Source organism: Crocodylus siamensis, chromosome 9 (genome assembly GCF_052110815.1).
Source record: "Crocodylus siamensis isolate JL-2025a chromosome 9, ASM5211081v1, whole genome shotgun sequence".
Taxonomy (NCBI): Eukaryota; Metazoa; Chordata; order Crocodylia; family Crocodylidae; genus Crocodylus; species Crocodylus siamensis.
Genome location: NC_143403.1, coordinates 66,161,376 through 66,177,546, shown reverse-complemented (window position 1 = coordinate 66,177,546; position 16,171 = coordinate 66,161,376). Strand labels below are relative to the sequence as shown.

The window sequence follows — 16,171 nt, the reverse complement described above, 5'->3', positions numbered from 1 at the left end:
AAGTATGTTATTCAACAGTTTACTTGAAGGCTATTATATAGCTAGCTATAGGGCTGGCTGAATAATGTACAATAAAATCCATAATTATATTGACTAAACACTTGGCTAGTTTTACTTACTGCTCCATTTATTATTTTCATAGCACATGTATTCCAATATTGAATTCGATTTTAAAGTAAGCATTAAATACTTAAGGCAAACCGTGCCCATCATCTTTACCGCAAAGGGAGAACGTTGTTAAAGGGCCTATTCTAATACAGTTGTGTAGAAGTCAGTGATACATTTTGAAAAGTGATGGGCATAATCAAAACACTATTTTTGGTGGGGAACCTTTGATGTACTATTTCCTTTTGTATTTAAAGTATGTGCCTCTGAAAGAAAGCATGTTGCATTTGTTTTGTGGTGCATATGCCTAACACTCTCTGCCTTGAGCCTGCGGTGAGCTCCCAATGGATAAACCCTTTGGTGCTTACATAGGCCCACTAACCTCAGTAGCATTTGATCTGGGTACAGGAGCCATCTTACATGGGATTTATTGAAAGAGTGGGATTAATGTTCATTCAGGTCCTAACCCTTTGCCACAGAAGTCAGCAATAGCTTTGCCATAGACTTCGGGGAGGGCAGGAGCAGCCCTGGAGTGCTCACATGAGTTTTTAATTTTCTGAACAGATGTCATGTAGGATTGCCAAGAACTGGAGCTTAGTAGCTTGATTCATTTCCAGAGACAGATGTTCAAATCCCCCTTAACTAACATGGGAAATGCATTGACTGGACTTCATTTTTTTAGGGTACGAGTGCACAGGTGCTTAGAGATTCCTTGTAGCCCAAACCTACCAGAAGTCAGCACAAAAAAACCCTTGTAACTTTACCCACTGGCAGCAGTCCAGGCTGTCCCCTGCACCAGGACCCAAGGTTGAGCCTGCTTCTAGTCCTCCACTGTCATCCGCTCCCTCCCACCCCCTTCAGTTTGTTCAGAGCAAATGTATAGGCCATGCATCAGTATGACAGCTTCTTGAACCTTCGGGCCCTTTTAAACTCCACTTCCCATCTCTATTGCCCACAACTGGAGCCAAGCACAGAGAAGGGATGTCTGATGGGCACGACTTCGAATAGGTATTGTTAAAAGGATTCACTACTTGAATCCTTGTGCTGTGCATGGTCTCCAGAATTTGGATCGAAACAAAAGCTAGCACAATCTCTCTCTCAAGAAAATAAAGAGAATGACATCGGTGATCTTGTTCCAAACTCGTCCTCCATGTAACTTGAGTAAAAATATAAACTAGAACAAAGAAATGGGGACATGGATTAAAAAAAAAGAAAAGGGTAAATTGAGAGCCACTTAAAGATATCAGGGGGCCAGGGACATTAACGTGCTTTGAGAAACCAGTCCTTCAAATGATGCAATTGGCCAAAATTGATTGGAATTGAAATTGGACAAAATGGGATTTTTTTTCTTTTGGTAAGATTTCTGTCAAGGCATTCTTTCTAAAGACATCATTTTAAAGTAATTACATTTTGGTTTTCTCTCTCTCTTCCTCCGTTTACAATATTGTTGGATTTTGCTTTATTTTATAATCCTGACTAGTTAACAGATTTGGTCCAGTATATAATTTAGCTAATCCTACTAATTACCATTAAACAGAAAAACAGAACATTTTCCTAAACACCAGTAAGGCAGAACTGGAAGCATTTTGCTTGGTCATGTTTTTCCTCTTGCCATTTGCATCTGTGTTGTTTCACAGTTGTACCTTATGTGCTAGAAGGTATTAAAGGAAACAATACGGTTTCGATTCATTTTAATATGGAAGTGGTTTAGTTTACAAAAAAGGCCGTTAGTGCCACTGAGACTTTGCACTTTTCTAGCAACTTCCTTTAGTTGACCTTACATTTCTGACCAAATCATCAATGAATGTCATGCCCTTCAACTCCATTGGCGTGAAAAACTAAATCAGCTGAAGATATGGCTCTAAACCTGCCCGTTTAAAGGCTCATCTATTCTGGGCTTTTCCTCCAAAGTTAGATACCAGTAACCATCCAACACTGTGCCTGCACTGCCATATCTCCCAACTGCTTGCAGCAGTGAATCTAGCTCCAGATTGAAAACATGTGAGCTTCACCAGCTTGAAGTGTTTTACTTTGTCTCTATTCCAGGCTTGTTGACTAGAGCAGGGGTCAGGAAGATTTTGGAGCAGGGGCCTGCTTTAGCACACAGCTTGGCTTCCACACTTGGGCTGCCTACATGCATGGCCTGGCCTGTACAGCTGTAGCCAAGGCCACAACCATTGCTTGCCACCCTGACAGTGCCCTGGTGGTGGCTTCTCCCCACCACCTGGCTGCCACGCAGGTGAAGCCTATGGTCATGGAAACCCCCCAAAGAAGCCACCGGCTCTGCAGGATGCGCAGGCTGAATTTGGCCCATGCGCCATAGGTTGCTGACCCTTGGACCAGAGATCTAAGATGAGAGCTCATCCCTGTAAGGTTGTAACCTGGGTTCTGTACAGATGTTTAAAAATAAGGAGGGCGCAAGGAGCTGGATATAGCTGCGGTCTCTGCGCTAATAAACCGAGTGCTGTGACCAAATCCATCTTCCGTAGGAGGCAGCAGAGCTTGCCAAGTTTGAAGGGGAGGATGTATTATAATTGAAGAGGCTGGTGTGGCAGCTCTGCCTCTCCTTGGCTTCAGGAGACACAAAGCTTCTGTTGGGCTGATTAGTTTGGTCCAAAAATAGGTGCCTGGGATTATACTTTGGCACGATTATGAACTCGATTTGCAGTCATTTGTGCAGCACACTAGAACTTGGCTCTGTGTATCCATTTCCTAATTACAGGAATAGTTAATCTGGAAATTGATCCACAGACAACAAGAAAAATCCTTTTTCTGCCACCTGGACAATTTGCACCGACGGTGAGTTCAGAAGAATCATCACCGTTTGCAAGTACTACCTTGCCTGAGGAAGCTGCAGTATGACTGATTCCAGGTATTTAAGAGGGGATTTGTCTCTAACAATTCATTGTTGCTCCATCTCCTCTGCATATCTCCTTGTGTGGTCTAATAACCTTTAACAATAATCGCAAGAAGCTGGAAGAACTAAGTGCACACACTGCGTCTTTGATTTTAATTTCCATAATAATATAATCACTTCCCCTTTGCATTTCGTTCTCCCCAATTTCCACCAACAGAAAATTGTTTGCTAATGCTATCTCCAACTCCTTTAGTATTGATTGATTTTGACCTGGTTCAATGGGAGAACACATGAAGGTATGAGTTCTAGTTTATGGTCTATTAATTTGGTTATGATTTGCTTTCAATAAAGACTACTACATGCTATGCTCTGGACAGACACAAAAAGAGATGGTGCTGTCCCACAAATTCCACTAGAAGAAAGGCAAAACAAACTGATGGCCATAGGAACAGGGAACAGAGTAAATCTGGACGTTGAAATACCTAATGTCGGAGTCCGGCACACCACATTTTGAATAATAATTGAGATGTATATTAAAAACCTGTTTGCTTTTGTAAATCTATATCAATCTTTGGTAGTTGTAAGGCCCACCAATGTATAGTATCGGGGGGCTTTTCCATCTTTAAATATATCTTAAATATATCTTATATATAAATATATATCTTTACAATTGAAAGAAGCACAGGCTTGTGTTTATACTCATTTTAGAGCACAGAGAGACTGAAGCCCAATTCCTCCAAGGTATTTAGGTAACTAGGGCACTTACACACATGCGAGGAGCCTGCTCCGGCATGCCGGAAATCCAGCACGTCAGAGCAGACCCGATTAATTGAGTCTTCTGGAGCAGATAAATTGATGTGCAACCGCACATATCATGTGCATGTTTAAAACATGTTTAATGTCATCTAGTTCAAAGTGCATCGCCACCATTTTTTTTTTTTTAGCGTGGAGGTGCACTGCGCTACTAATACACGTTAGTGGCTCTCTAATTAAAAGCGCCTGGCACTGCATTGAGAGCACGTATGAAAATGCCCCAGTTGATTTCAGTGGGAACTAGATGCCTAACAATAATCACTTTGAGATCTGTGCCCAAGGATTTATGCGCCAAGACACACAGGGAGCCTGTAGGTTATTTCTCTAGGGAGTCATCTGCCTCTTAAATACTGTTGACTGAAATGTTATACCTGATCCTATAGGAGAGAGCAAAGGATATGTAAATGTTAGCTGCAAATCCTGGGTTTATGCCTTTCATCTTTCTGTGCTGCTCTCTTCAGAACATTTTCCTTCCTTGCATATTAACACAAGCTAATGTGAATCTCATCACTCCCCTAATGTGTGCTTTATTACTTGGCCAGTAAATTACGAATTTAAATTACTAACATGTAAGAAATTGTATGGTATTCAAACCTTTTTATTGTATTGGATTAATTATCTTCAATTATGAAGTGCATAATACAACTTGTTAATAATGCATAATCTAAATGTGTTGAAAATATTGAAAAGACTTTGTGGTTATGATCAATGTTTCATTCTAGTATTATAATGTCAGCTCAGAAGCAAGACCTTCTATATTGGCAGTTTTATCACACCGTAACTATTTCCCTCCGCATTTCTTTAAATAAAAGACCATCACAAAGTATTATCAGTGGTCAGCCCTGTCCCACACACGCTCCATTTATTTTTCTATAGTATGTTCATATGGGTTTGTCAGGGTAAAACACATTCATTCACTGGAGAACCTGGAAAGGACCCCAGTTCAGCAAAGCTCTTTACCAGGTGCCTACCTTTAACCGTGTACTTGCATCTCATTGACTCCAGTTAACCGAGCATGTGCTTAAAAGTTTGGATGACTCTGGATGAAGGACAGAAAATGCCGAACAGAAGCTGCCCCTCCTTCCTTATTCAGGCTCCTTGCAAGGAAGGAGAAGCACCATTCTGCAAATCATATAGTCTCAGGCAAGACATCAGAGTCTCCCTGAGGATGTGTGAGAACGATTCCAGTCCCCAGACCCACTAACCAGCTTCCTTCGCAGACTGCTCCTACTACTACTTTGCAAAAGGGGTGGGTAAATTAGACTTGCACCAACCATAGTACAGGCTCATATTGTTGCTTCTTTGGCATGCAATCAAGCCACTCCAATGTCCAGAAGTAGAATTTAGCTCTGTTTCCACAACAATCACATCCCACCCAAAGCTGCCAAACTGTACAATGTACAGCGATTTATTTTTGTGTAAGGATTAAATAACTTTTTCACCTACAAAGCCACATGACTTACCTCTTGTAACACACAGGAAAATATGAAATTCTCATCCTACAAGGGACAGGAGAATACGGCTCTGAGTTTATTTCTGATCGCTCTGAGATGGAAAAGCTTTCTGTTGTATGTGATTCAGATGGAATATTTTAAAGAACAGTATTGATATAATTCCCTTCGTAAAATAAGTCTTATACAGTACATTGATATCTGTTACATTTATAATGGGTTAAATAAAGTCAGGTCCCAGTTCTGCAAGATGCCAACCAAGTGCGTCCCCACAGACTTGTGAGAGTCCCACAAGCTTGGACACAGGAGAAAACGGAGTTTCAAGTCAGTCTTCAAATCAAGTTGGGCTATCTTAAAAAAATATGCTGTAGTTCAACCACAGCTATCAATCTTAATGCAGATATTACTGGGTGAATTTCATGGCCTCTGTCATGCAGGAGTTTAAACCAGACAGTTATAATGGTCTCTTATGCACTTTAAATCTGTGAAAGTATTCAGGTCCTCACAGCATCAGACGAATAACGAATGCTAACTGGCCCATTGAGTCACTAAAGTGTACATAAATACATAGACCAGGCCTTGCCATTTCATGTTACATAAACCCAGATTTATTTTTAAACAAGGGTGTCATTTTGCATGTTGAAAAAAATTAAATGAGATGATGCAATTTAAACACTTGCATTATATTGGACACTTTAAACTTCCCTTTGCATCTTATTAGAGTTTCCCTGGTTTATGTATCTTCTACTTTTCTGCAAGCCAAGTTGCAGATAAAGGGGATGTGGTCCTTTAAATAACCTTTTAAATCTAAGATCAGTGCACAGATCACTTACACATCTTGCATTAATCTTCATTTCCACCAAAATGACTATCTGATAGCATAAATGCCATGTATGAAGTAGCGCGCTCTCCATATGTGCCATTTTAAAATCTCTCTGAGTTATTATAGAGCTTCATGAGCTATGTTTGCCCAGGTGCTATCAAATCCACAACCGATTTTGTTACAATTTTTTTTAGGTTAGTGATTTTGCACATTCACTTGATTCCTAAGTTAGCTGCCAAGCAAAGGTTATGCTAGATCCTACGGGGCTGTTGTTTCATGCCAAGTGAAAAAAATATCGAGCAAATTCAGAGCACTACACCAAATATACATAGATAGATACATGCAATCAGGCACTTGTGAATGCCTGCGTGTGCATATTTTAGTAATACAAAATACTAGTTTTGCCCCCATTTTAAACGTGTAACTGCTCTGCATTTTTTGGTGCTCAAGTAAGATTGTTGAAGTATTTGGACTAGATCCTCTGATGGCATAAAGCCAGTGCAACACAGCTACTTGCTTTACAGAGCCGAGGACCTGGCCTTTTTGCACATGTTCGTAACAAGATGACAGTAAGGAGGAGTTTTTCAGATGCAATGAGTGCTGGTCTCACAGCTCCTCCTGAAGTCACATGGAGCTTTACCATCACTCTCAGCAGAAGCTGAGGTAAGCCTGGCCTTTGTGTCAGTACCTGGCCCAAATTTTTCGACTGCTGTAGTTCTGAAAATTGATGCATAGATTAACTAATGGCCAGTGCCCTTCCTGGTATCCTCCAGATAGTTTATGAAGTGTTTCAGCATTTGGGGGCCAAAAGCTGGATCCACATGAGTGGGCACACGTGGTTTGGGGCACCTCAAAGCCTTCTAAGTTGCCGCAGAGTGCACCCGGATCCATTTGCTGTGTTGCATCCTGATATCTAAAAACACCATGGGAAAAAAAGGTGGTGCGCTGTACATGGCTACAGTGTGTGCCATCAGAAACCAGAGCCTGGCCATCTGAAGCCATGCTTTTGCTACTGGCCAGGCTCCACATGCCCAGATCGCTGCCGCTGCAGCCCCGGGAGGTCCAAAGAGCCCCAGGTGAAGCTGCCTAGGTGCTGGCCCCAGCTTCCCCTACGCGACCTGGGGCAGTTTGCCATGCACCAGAACATGTGAGCAGGGACCTGCCTGGGGACAAGCAGCACAAATATGTGCTGCTATTTGTCCCCAGGGAAATGGATGTTCCCACTCGTGGGGATATGCCCCAAAAGAGTGCTACCTTAGGATTAGATGTTATTTATTTTGCTGTATCTGACAGCAGCACAATAATAATCCATTTTGTTATGTTGACACATTCAGGCGTAATACCTCCTCTTAGGGCTTGTAGCCAGCACTTATAAGATATTTGCAATGGTGGGTTTGGGTGAACACAACATTTTCGACATACTAAAAGCACGCAGCAACCTCTGGTTGTTTCTAATGCTGTTTTGGGAATACAAAAGGGACCTGAGGATACTTCATGACTAGAGTCTCACTTGGTTGTTTTTACGACTTATATAGGATGCAGCTAACTTAGCAGCTTGAATTCCTGTGGAATCTACTGACAGAAGATGGTCTTGCAAATGTGGTGTGCGCTGACCAGCATAGCCACTCAGGAATAACCTAGAAGTGAAATTTCCAAAATCAAATCACTTTCACTCCAGAGTACCATGTCCATGCAGAGCATTACTTTGAAATTCCAGTTTTCCCAGAATAACTAATTGTTGTACTACAGCAACAGTCAATTGGATGCTTATCTTGCTGGGATCCCAGCTGACTTCCTGCCCTTCGGGCGGGGGGCTGGACTCGAGGTCCCTTCCAGCCCTAATGTCTATGAAATCGATGAAGCTATATTGATCCCTTTCTCTATGTAGATAAGCTCATCTATAAGTGCAACACCAATCCGACAAGGTGATAGAAGTGGGTGGGCTTTGTTTTTCTTCTTCGAGAAAGGCAGTTATAGATCCATGAGTCTCTTGCTTTGAAACCAGCATTGACCCAGAATTTTTGAAACTTCAGCCTTTCTTTACTTGAAAACCGTTTTTCTAAGGCAATATTTTCCCTTTCGATACAACAGTGGATTAATGGATACTAGAAATGTCACTGGTGCAAGTCGAAAGTATGCTTTATACTAACCTGGTAATTGTACCAAATTACAAAATTAGTTGGTTCATATTGTACATATTGATTAAACCCAATTTAAATCACTGATCATGTTGTGGTTTTGACCTTGCAAAAATGTTCCTTTCTAATGGTCTCTTTTGCTGCATATTACTGATCAGGCAACTATTATAGCTGAACATATTAGTGACCTAGATTTTTTTTCTGCAACTAAATGTTTTTTATTATAAGCAATCAAATTTACTTTTCTTCCTCCTTCCTTTGAAGCCCTATGCTGGGAGCAAAATATGCGTCCAGACTCAAGGTAAGAGCTTTCAAGTGTTCAGTCCAGTATGTGCTTGCTTTGAATCTTGCTACTTACTACTCTCGTGATGCTTATCTCCATGCATTTTTCTGGTGAAACAAATATTTTTTCCTGAAACAGACTTCTAGACTGAAATCCCACCTCCACTAAAGAACATGAGACTTTTACTATATATATGGCCCTTATCCAAATCTGGCTGAAGGCAATGAGCTTTGCATCAGACTCTTGAAACCTGACTTTTAAAAAAAGTGACGAGTGTCCCTTTCTTAAAGCTCGGGCCACCATGAGGCCCCAGTGTCTTGAATCAGGTTCCTGAGAAATCAGTATCAGAAATCAGCAATTAGAAATCAGCATTGGAAATCAATATTTGCTTTTGAAAATTTTGGCCACACAAATAGTACAGGGAATATGAACTAGATGTTTGCAGAGCGCTATATACCTATCTGAGGTTTTCTGGGTGATAGTTAGCAACAAATAAAATCTGATTTACCATTTTAAATGTAGCTGCTTCAGTGTCTGATATTTGTTTCATATACCTAAAATACCCAGTTTTCTAGGGTGAAAAGTATAACATTTTGCATATTTAACTTGGGCCTTCTAAGGTAACAATTTAATTTTCAAAATGTTTATGATTGGGTTATAGTTTAGTAAGTGGTAAAATAGGAGTATTGCCATTTAATAGTTTAATCTCACATTAAAGGATTGGGGTTTGACGCTCTGTCCCATATCTTGGTGTTTGCTTTGGGATAGATCTAAGAAATTCTCACCGTCAAGTAAGATTTGCATTGATGGAAGTGGGCACATAGCTCCCTTGACTTCTGCAGAGTTATACCTTCAGATGGGAATTGGCCCAAGGTGCAGATATCGATACTTAAACTAGAACAGCATTTTATGTAGAATCAAGTTGAACATTACAAAAAAATCCATTCACGCAAGGGATTAAGGGAGGGAAGGGAAGAGCTTGACATGGGAGCAAGTGAAACTGGAATTTAGTGTTTGACAGAGCAGTTGTTGCTCCAAACAAGATTTCAGGAATCGTTGTTCTGCTACCCTTCGTCAAGTAAACCATGTTGCCCCTTTCTTTTCTTGAATTTAGGCATTAAGACCACACCCAGTACAACGTTTAACTGGAAGAGATTTCTACAAAATGCAGGTAAAACTTCTCTATTTCTGAATCAAGCGTACGCAGATCATAGCTCTCAAACTGCAATTAACACTGTTCTGTATCAGGATTCCTAATACGTTTAAATGACTTTTCTTTGCCTTTATTCTGCACGGGAACTTAAAACGTGTACACCGACAGATTGCATAGTACAATAGTTTAATGCTCATAAAAATGAAGGATTAACAGCACCGATTCGATTCAGACGGAGTAGTAAGTCACAAGTCAGACTTCTTCTCGTTTCTGGCCGTGAACTCCAAGGCCTGGGCTTTGGCGGTGTTGAGACTGACGCCCACTTCAAATTGCGCTGGAGGATGAAGCGGCCATGAGGTGTGCGCAAGTGTCCTTGGAAAGTCGACTACGAGTGTCATTCATTTCGTTCATGCCCAAGGCATAGGTTTCTGAGCATGCTTGTGATACACAGCCATAGGACGGAGACTGAGCGTGTCTTTGACGTAAGAGTAGGCTAGTGCATCAGGAGTAGCACTTCAGACTTTTCCATTTTTGTCCCAACGAGGACCCCACAGCTTCCAAATTGGGAGTTCAAATAGAGTTCAGTGGTGGTGCTGATGCGATAGGTGGCCTTGCTTTGGAAACTGCCAAGAGGATGTTAGGCATGCTTCTTTAAAAATGATATGGGCAGACGCTGCATTGCCACTAGCCTGCCTGGCAGTCCTCCTGGGCCTCGTCTGGTTCATTTTGAGTTGAAACCTGATTTCCAAACAAGAAAGATTTTTGTCTTCTTCATAAATTAATAAAAGTCTTTTAAATATGGAATGAGGGCACGGACCAGCTTCTGCTGAAACTGGGAGGAATTTAGCTGACTTATTTCAATGACAGCAGATTCATATTCTTGGGACCTGATCGAAGAACTCAAGGATGATCTGCTTTTTTTTAATTATTATTATTATTATTATTAATTCTCCCCAGAAAAATCTGAATGAAACAGTTTCCAATATGTCAAAATGGAATAATTTTTCAGAAATGTAATTTTGATGATCTGGCAGGGAGATTTCCATCAGAAACCTTCCAGCCTGCCTACTCAGTTCCTTAATATTTTGCTAAACTGGGAGCTTTGGAGCTTGAGAGCTGGTACTTCTAGGGGTTCCAGGTCCCCCATTAATCTAGCAGAGGGGCTGTGGAAGCTGACCCTCTTTGCATCCTCTGCTGCTTTCAGTCTGACTGCCGTAGAGCCCCATGAACACCATGAGCTGGCATTGAGGGGCCGGTTATTCTGAAATACTTGATCAGGACGGGTTTCCCATTGTGCACTGTATAGATTCAATCCTTGGCCTGAAGGGCTTTCTAATGAAGGGGAGGGGCTGGAAACAACATACAACCAGACATGTGTGCCAGCCACAGCATGATGAATAGCAAAGGCCTTTTTAAGTTGCTTATCTAATTGATTGGCCACAATGTCCAGTTAGTTAATATGCCTATCCTACATTTAACAAGGGAGCACAGTGAGTCCTTTGCGGCCTCAGTTGAACAGTAAATATAAATACTTAAAAAATTAGTTATAGTTACTGTAGCTTGAAAATTGATTTTTTCCCTTCTCAAATTGAAACACAAAAACACTCCCAGTTTTCAACTAAGAATAGATGTTTCACTAAAAAGCTAGAAACTTTTAAGTGAAATATGTATACAAAACAGACAAGACTCAGCTCAGTGTTTGCATAACCCCTTCCTGCCTCACTCCCTTTCATCATTTATTCTTTTACTAATATTAGGAACTCGGCTCATCTACATGTGCCAATTTAAGGCTCTTTAGTCTGATTTAAGGTGCATTCAGGGCACACATCTACACATGTGCACCCTTAATGCATCTTAAAAATGGCGATTTTAGGCTATTCATGTCTAAATTTGATACCTGCAAAAGCAGGTATTAAATTTAGGCACAGATCGACAAAGCACCTTAACGCATATATAGATGCACTAAGGCGCATTAACGCTGTACATGTCGACTGATTTGGGACTAACTTCAGTCCCAAATAGGTCTACACACTGTGTTAATGCACCTTAGCACGTGCACATGTAGATGTGTGCCCAAGTCACCTTAATGCACATTGGCCTAATACACATTACGTATAGGTGCACTTAAAACCACATGTAGACATGCCTACAGGATGGTATATTGCAAACTCAGATCAAGTACTCATACAGCCAACATGGAAAAACGTGCATTGCCCTTTGGTTGGGTGGAAAGCATCCACGCATAAATAATAAGAAAGATAAATAAAGCTTCCTTCCTTTTTACTGAGATCCTCCGAAATGCCTTCACAAAGTGGTTATTTTTGCAGTAGCAGTTACTGACATATTCTGGTGTAGAATTTGTGTAGCTCCATTGAATAAAGGGGAGCCAGTTTATACCACCTTTGATTCTGGCCTCTTAATCTTTCAGTTAGAAGGGTCTCTCGGTGTGTTGCTGGACTGCTAAATGCGAGGGGATCTAAAACTAGTGGAGGAGCACAAGCAGCAGATGCAGGATAAACATTGCCAGCAGGAAAGGAAAAAGCAGCCAACGTTTCTGTGCACAGGGAAAGTGCAGAGACACAGGCCGCAGCATTTCACTCACTGCGCCCAGTGACTTGGGGGAACATTTATGAAGAATAGCCTCCACTCCCCCAAGAGAAATGGGGGCCTTTGGATTGTAACATGCCATGCATAAGTATGTGCCTTGGATGGTATACAGTAACCCAGGCAGGTTTTAATAGAGATGCGACAAAATCCTGACGCAGCTTCCCCACACTGTCATATTTGGCACCCTCGGTGGAGGACGTTCAGCAGTCCCCAAACAAATGGTGGTCTGTGGCAATCGCCCTTCCTGCCTTCCGTATCCGTGTCCCTAGCCATGCCAAAGTAAGCTCAGTCAAGGACTTGGAGCTGCAGAGCGAGCTGGTGAACCCCAGCCCCAAAGCACAGGGGTGATGCCTTAGCTCTTAGGAAAAAAAGGCCTCTATTTGCCCCTAGAATGGCACATCCATTGGGGGGGGAGCTATTTTCAAAAAGCTATTGGATGTCAGTAACAGCGTAATTGTTAAAGCTGCTTTTCCAAACAGGAACAATTTCCAGGCATTTTACCTTGGATTTTTTTTTTTTTTTTTAGCTTCACATTCATCAATCTGATCCCTGATAGTACAGCCATTCCCTCCATTACAAATGAACCCACACTATTCAACTGCTTTATCACATCAGTAAATGTGTGTCATTATTCAGAACCAGTGTCCAATTTTAAATTGAGCATTGTGGGGTTATTTCATTCTCAGTAAATCATAGCACACAAGCACAGTGCCATGAAGATTAATAATTTTCAGAAGTGGAATGATTTGTCACTCGCTACCACGGCCCCAGCAGTGATTGGATCCTGTGTCTGACCATTTTGTGATTAAAGGAACAGTCGTCAGATTGGGGGAGCTCTCCCTACAATACATGTTATGGGGAAGATTAGACAGGTTTATCCTAATGCACACTAATGCAAAAGTACCAAATAATTCACGATGTACAGAAAAGCAAACAAAAACGTGACATGTGCTGTTAAATAATGGCTTGAAAATTGACATAAAATTATTCAGTATGAATGGGGTTGTACGACCTAGTGTCTTATCTCATTTGTTTCATCAGTCCTGTTCTGCTTTTCATCGCCTGAGATGGGCTGCAGTTCTTTGCAACGCTCCCTGCCTCTTCCCCTCCCCATGCCCTGGTAGCATTTAGAAATGCTCATCTTTACAAGGGGAGGTGGGGTTGCTTGTTGGCTTTCCATGACTGCTGGAAAATACCAAAGGGCTGGGAGTCAAAGTTGCTTTTCTTGGGGTTTGCAGGTGCTAGAAGTATTCTTTTAAATTCAGAAGTCTAGGGAACTTGTGACAATAAGCAGAAAATAATGAAACCGTGGCAGGGGCACTCTTTTCCCCAAAAGTCCATATGATTTTGCTAGAGTATGCCCACTCATAAGATTTTGCTAGAGTATGCCCACTCTCCTCTTTAACCGGATTATCTTGAGTTTTATGCCCAAAACCAGATTAATCTGGCATCAGCTCAAACCAGGAAAGGTAGATGCCCCTGAAAATCAGAACCTATACCCTCTCGAGTCATACACCATCCTAAATCAGTGGATCTTTTTGGAAATGTTCATCTTATTCCAACTTGGTGCTGAATTTGTCAACCACAGTGATGCCATATATGTCTATATTGAATCAGGTCAAACAGAATCACAGTTCAGATAGCCCTTTGAAATCAGTCTAACAAGTCCTGGACTGAAGTAGACCTTTACTCTTAATTTCTTCCAGCACACAAGCAAAATCTAAGGAAAGCAGACTGAGTAGCAGATTTCAGTGAGCAATTTCTAAGGTTAATATAAATGATTTTTGAGAACAGTATCATGGACATAATATTTTTATTTTTTTTTCAAAATTTGTGTTTTCAGTGCAAGATAGGCACAGCTCAGGGAATCAGTATTTTGCTGTATAAGGCTTCATGAAAAACATCTACAGTGCAAAGGTAATGCTTGCTTAGAATTAGCACCTAATCTTCTGGCTGAGGTACTTTCATCAGCTCAGGCTCACAAAGTATTTCCTTGGTTAGTCACAAAAGGGGAGCTTTCAAAATTGATCAGCTTTTATTTGTCGTCAGCTCTTTTTGGATTTGTCCCACGGTAGAGGGAGAGAGACTGCAGAGATCCGAAAGGCTAACCAAAAACTACATAGCCAGCCCTAGAGGTTGACTTAAAGAAACTGGAAGATGGAAGATGATTGCCTTTGAGACAGATTTCTTTGAGAGAGAAGTCTCCGTGTTTAGGCTGTTTGTTTCGTCGCGATCAGAGCTATTCAGGGGAAGTTCTGTAGTCTGCGTTACAAAGGAGGTCAGGCTAGATGACCGCAACAGCCCCCATCTAATCTAGGAATCTGTCGCAAGCATAATGAGTCTGTAGTTTGAGGTGTCTGTTTGTAGACTTCAGACCCACTTAGACTTTGTTGGGAATAACAAGATAATCTCTATGCCTGTAAAATCCAAGTTTGTTGTCCTCTAATACCTCTTACGGAGGACAGATTGCCACTTCAGAACACAGGGACCAGGCCAGCACCCATTTACTTTGATGGAAAGGATTGATTTCAATGGGAATGGGATTGGCTTCCTAAGACCAAAATGAGAGCCCATAAGAACACTTATTGGAACTCATCTAATTCAGAAGAGTGGAAAACTAATGAAGTCTAGACACCGATCAAAAAACAGAAATCGGTTTCGATTCCAAGCCGATCAGAAAGATGAACCAGTACTATAAATTATCCAGGAAGGCCCCATGGGGTTTTAGGAACAGGTGCCACTATATGCTTAAACAACAAGTGTGAAACTTGCTCTTAGAAGATAACTTTCTTTGTCCAGATTAATTTCTGAACATAGTTTTGCTAAGAAAAGATTGGAAGCAATCAACTGGAAGCAGGATTTTTTTGCGTGCTTGCTTTTTAATATCTGTTAGCAATAGAGGTGTGTAGAAATATTGAACCATCTGATAGAAGTGTTTTTTGTGATGGGATTTCTCCAGGTGAGGGGCCTGCTGTAATGAGATCCTCAGTTCTTTTGGCTTATGTTGACTTTGCTGAAGCTAACAGGAGCTGAGATTAATGCTGAATGGAAATGTCCTGTAGTAATTAATTCTATTTGCAATTAACTTTTCCATGGATACAATAGAATTTTCCTTTTTTTTTTTCATTTTGGGGAAGAGAATCACTTTGTAGATTAGGGCCCTGATTCATCGAAGCACTTTAGCATATATTTAAAGTTATGCACATTCTTATGAAGTATACGTCTGGATACAGATTCGACTATGTTAATGTTGCCTTAATTCTGTTTGCAGTTAAGTCAGCGGGGTTTCCTCTCTTGCCTTCAAGTATAGCAGCTTCAGGATTAGCACAAAATAAGGGAGAACTGTTAAGCTTGTGTGCATGACACCATTGTTTAATATTATCATAGCAAGCAAAATAGTGAACTTAGCTGGACCGAGTAGCTCAAGAGTTTTCAAATTCTGAAGAGTTGGCTTGTGAGAAAAGTAGATAAAAGATAAAGGTGGGGGGGAGTTTAAGTGACTTAAAACAACAAAACTCTTAGTGATATGAACCAAAAAAAGGAATTAAGTGATCTGTTGTATAACATTTCTAACATGTGGATGAAGACAGAAATTTAAGCAGAGTTGAAGGTCTGACTTGGAATGTCAAAGCCGTATTCCAGGGTTGGACAAAGTTACCTAGGATTCAAAGTCTGGAAGATGAAATAACCATCTGAGATAGAGGCTAATACCTCAGCTAGAAACCTGTAGACATCTTTTTGTCTGAGATCAGTTAATCTGAGGGACCTGAACCTGTTTAGCCTCAGCAAGAGGAGGCTGAGGGGGGACCTGGTGGCTGCCTACAAACTCATCAGGGAAGATCAGCATCAAATAGGAAGAGCCCTTTTCTCCCCAGCACCACCTGGGGTGACGAGGAACAATGGTAATACGCTGATGGAGAACAGGTTTAGGTTAGAGATCA

General features: G+C 41.2%; 1 protein-coding gene across 1 annotated transcript in view; it reads left to right on the top strand.

Moving 5' to 3' along the window:
• The window catches only part of GLT1D1 (glycosyltransferase 1 domain containing 1), an 89,772-nt gene that overhangs the window by 28,131 nt on the left and 45,470 nt on the right, over nucleotides 1–16,171 (top strand). The window contains exons 5-6 of the mRNA XM_090062448.1: nucleotides 8,452–8,488; nucleotides 9,585–9,641. Coding sequence (XP_089918574.1) covers nucleotides 8,452–8,488; nucleotides 9,585–9,641 — 94 coding nt within the window. The remainder of the gene's footprint in view (nucleotides 1–8,451; nucleotides 8,489–9,584; nucleotides 9,642–16,171) is intronic.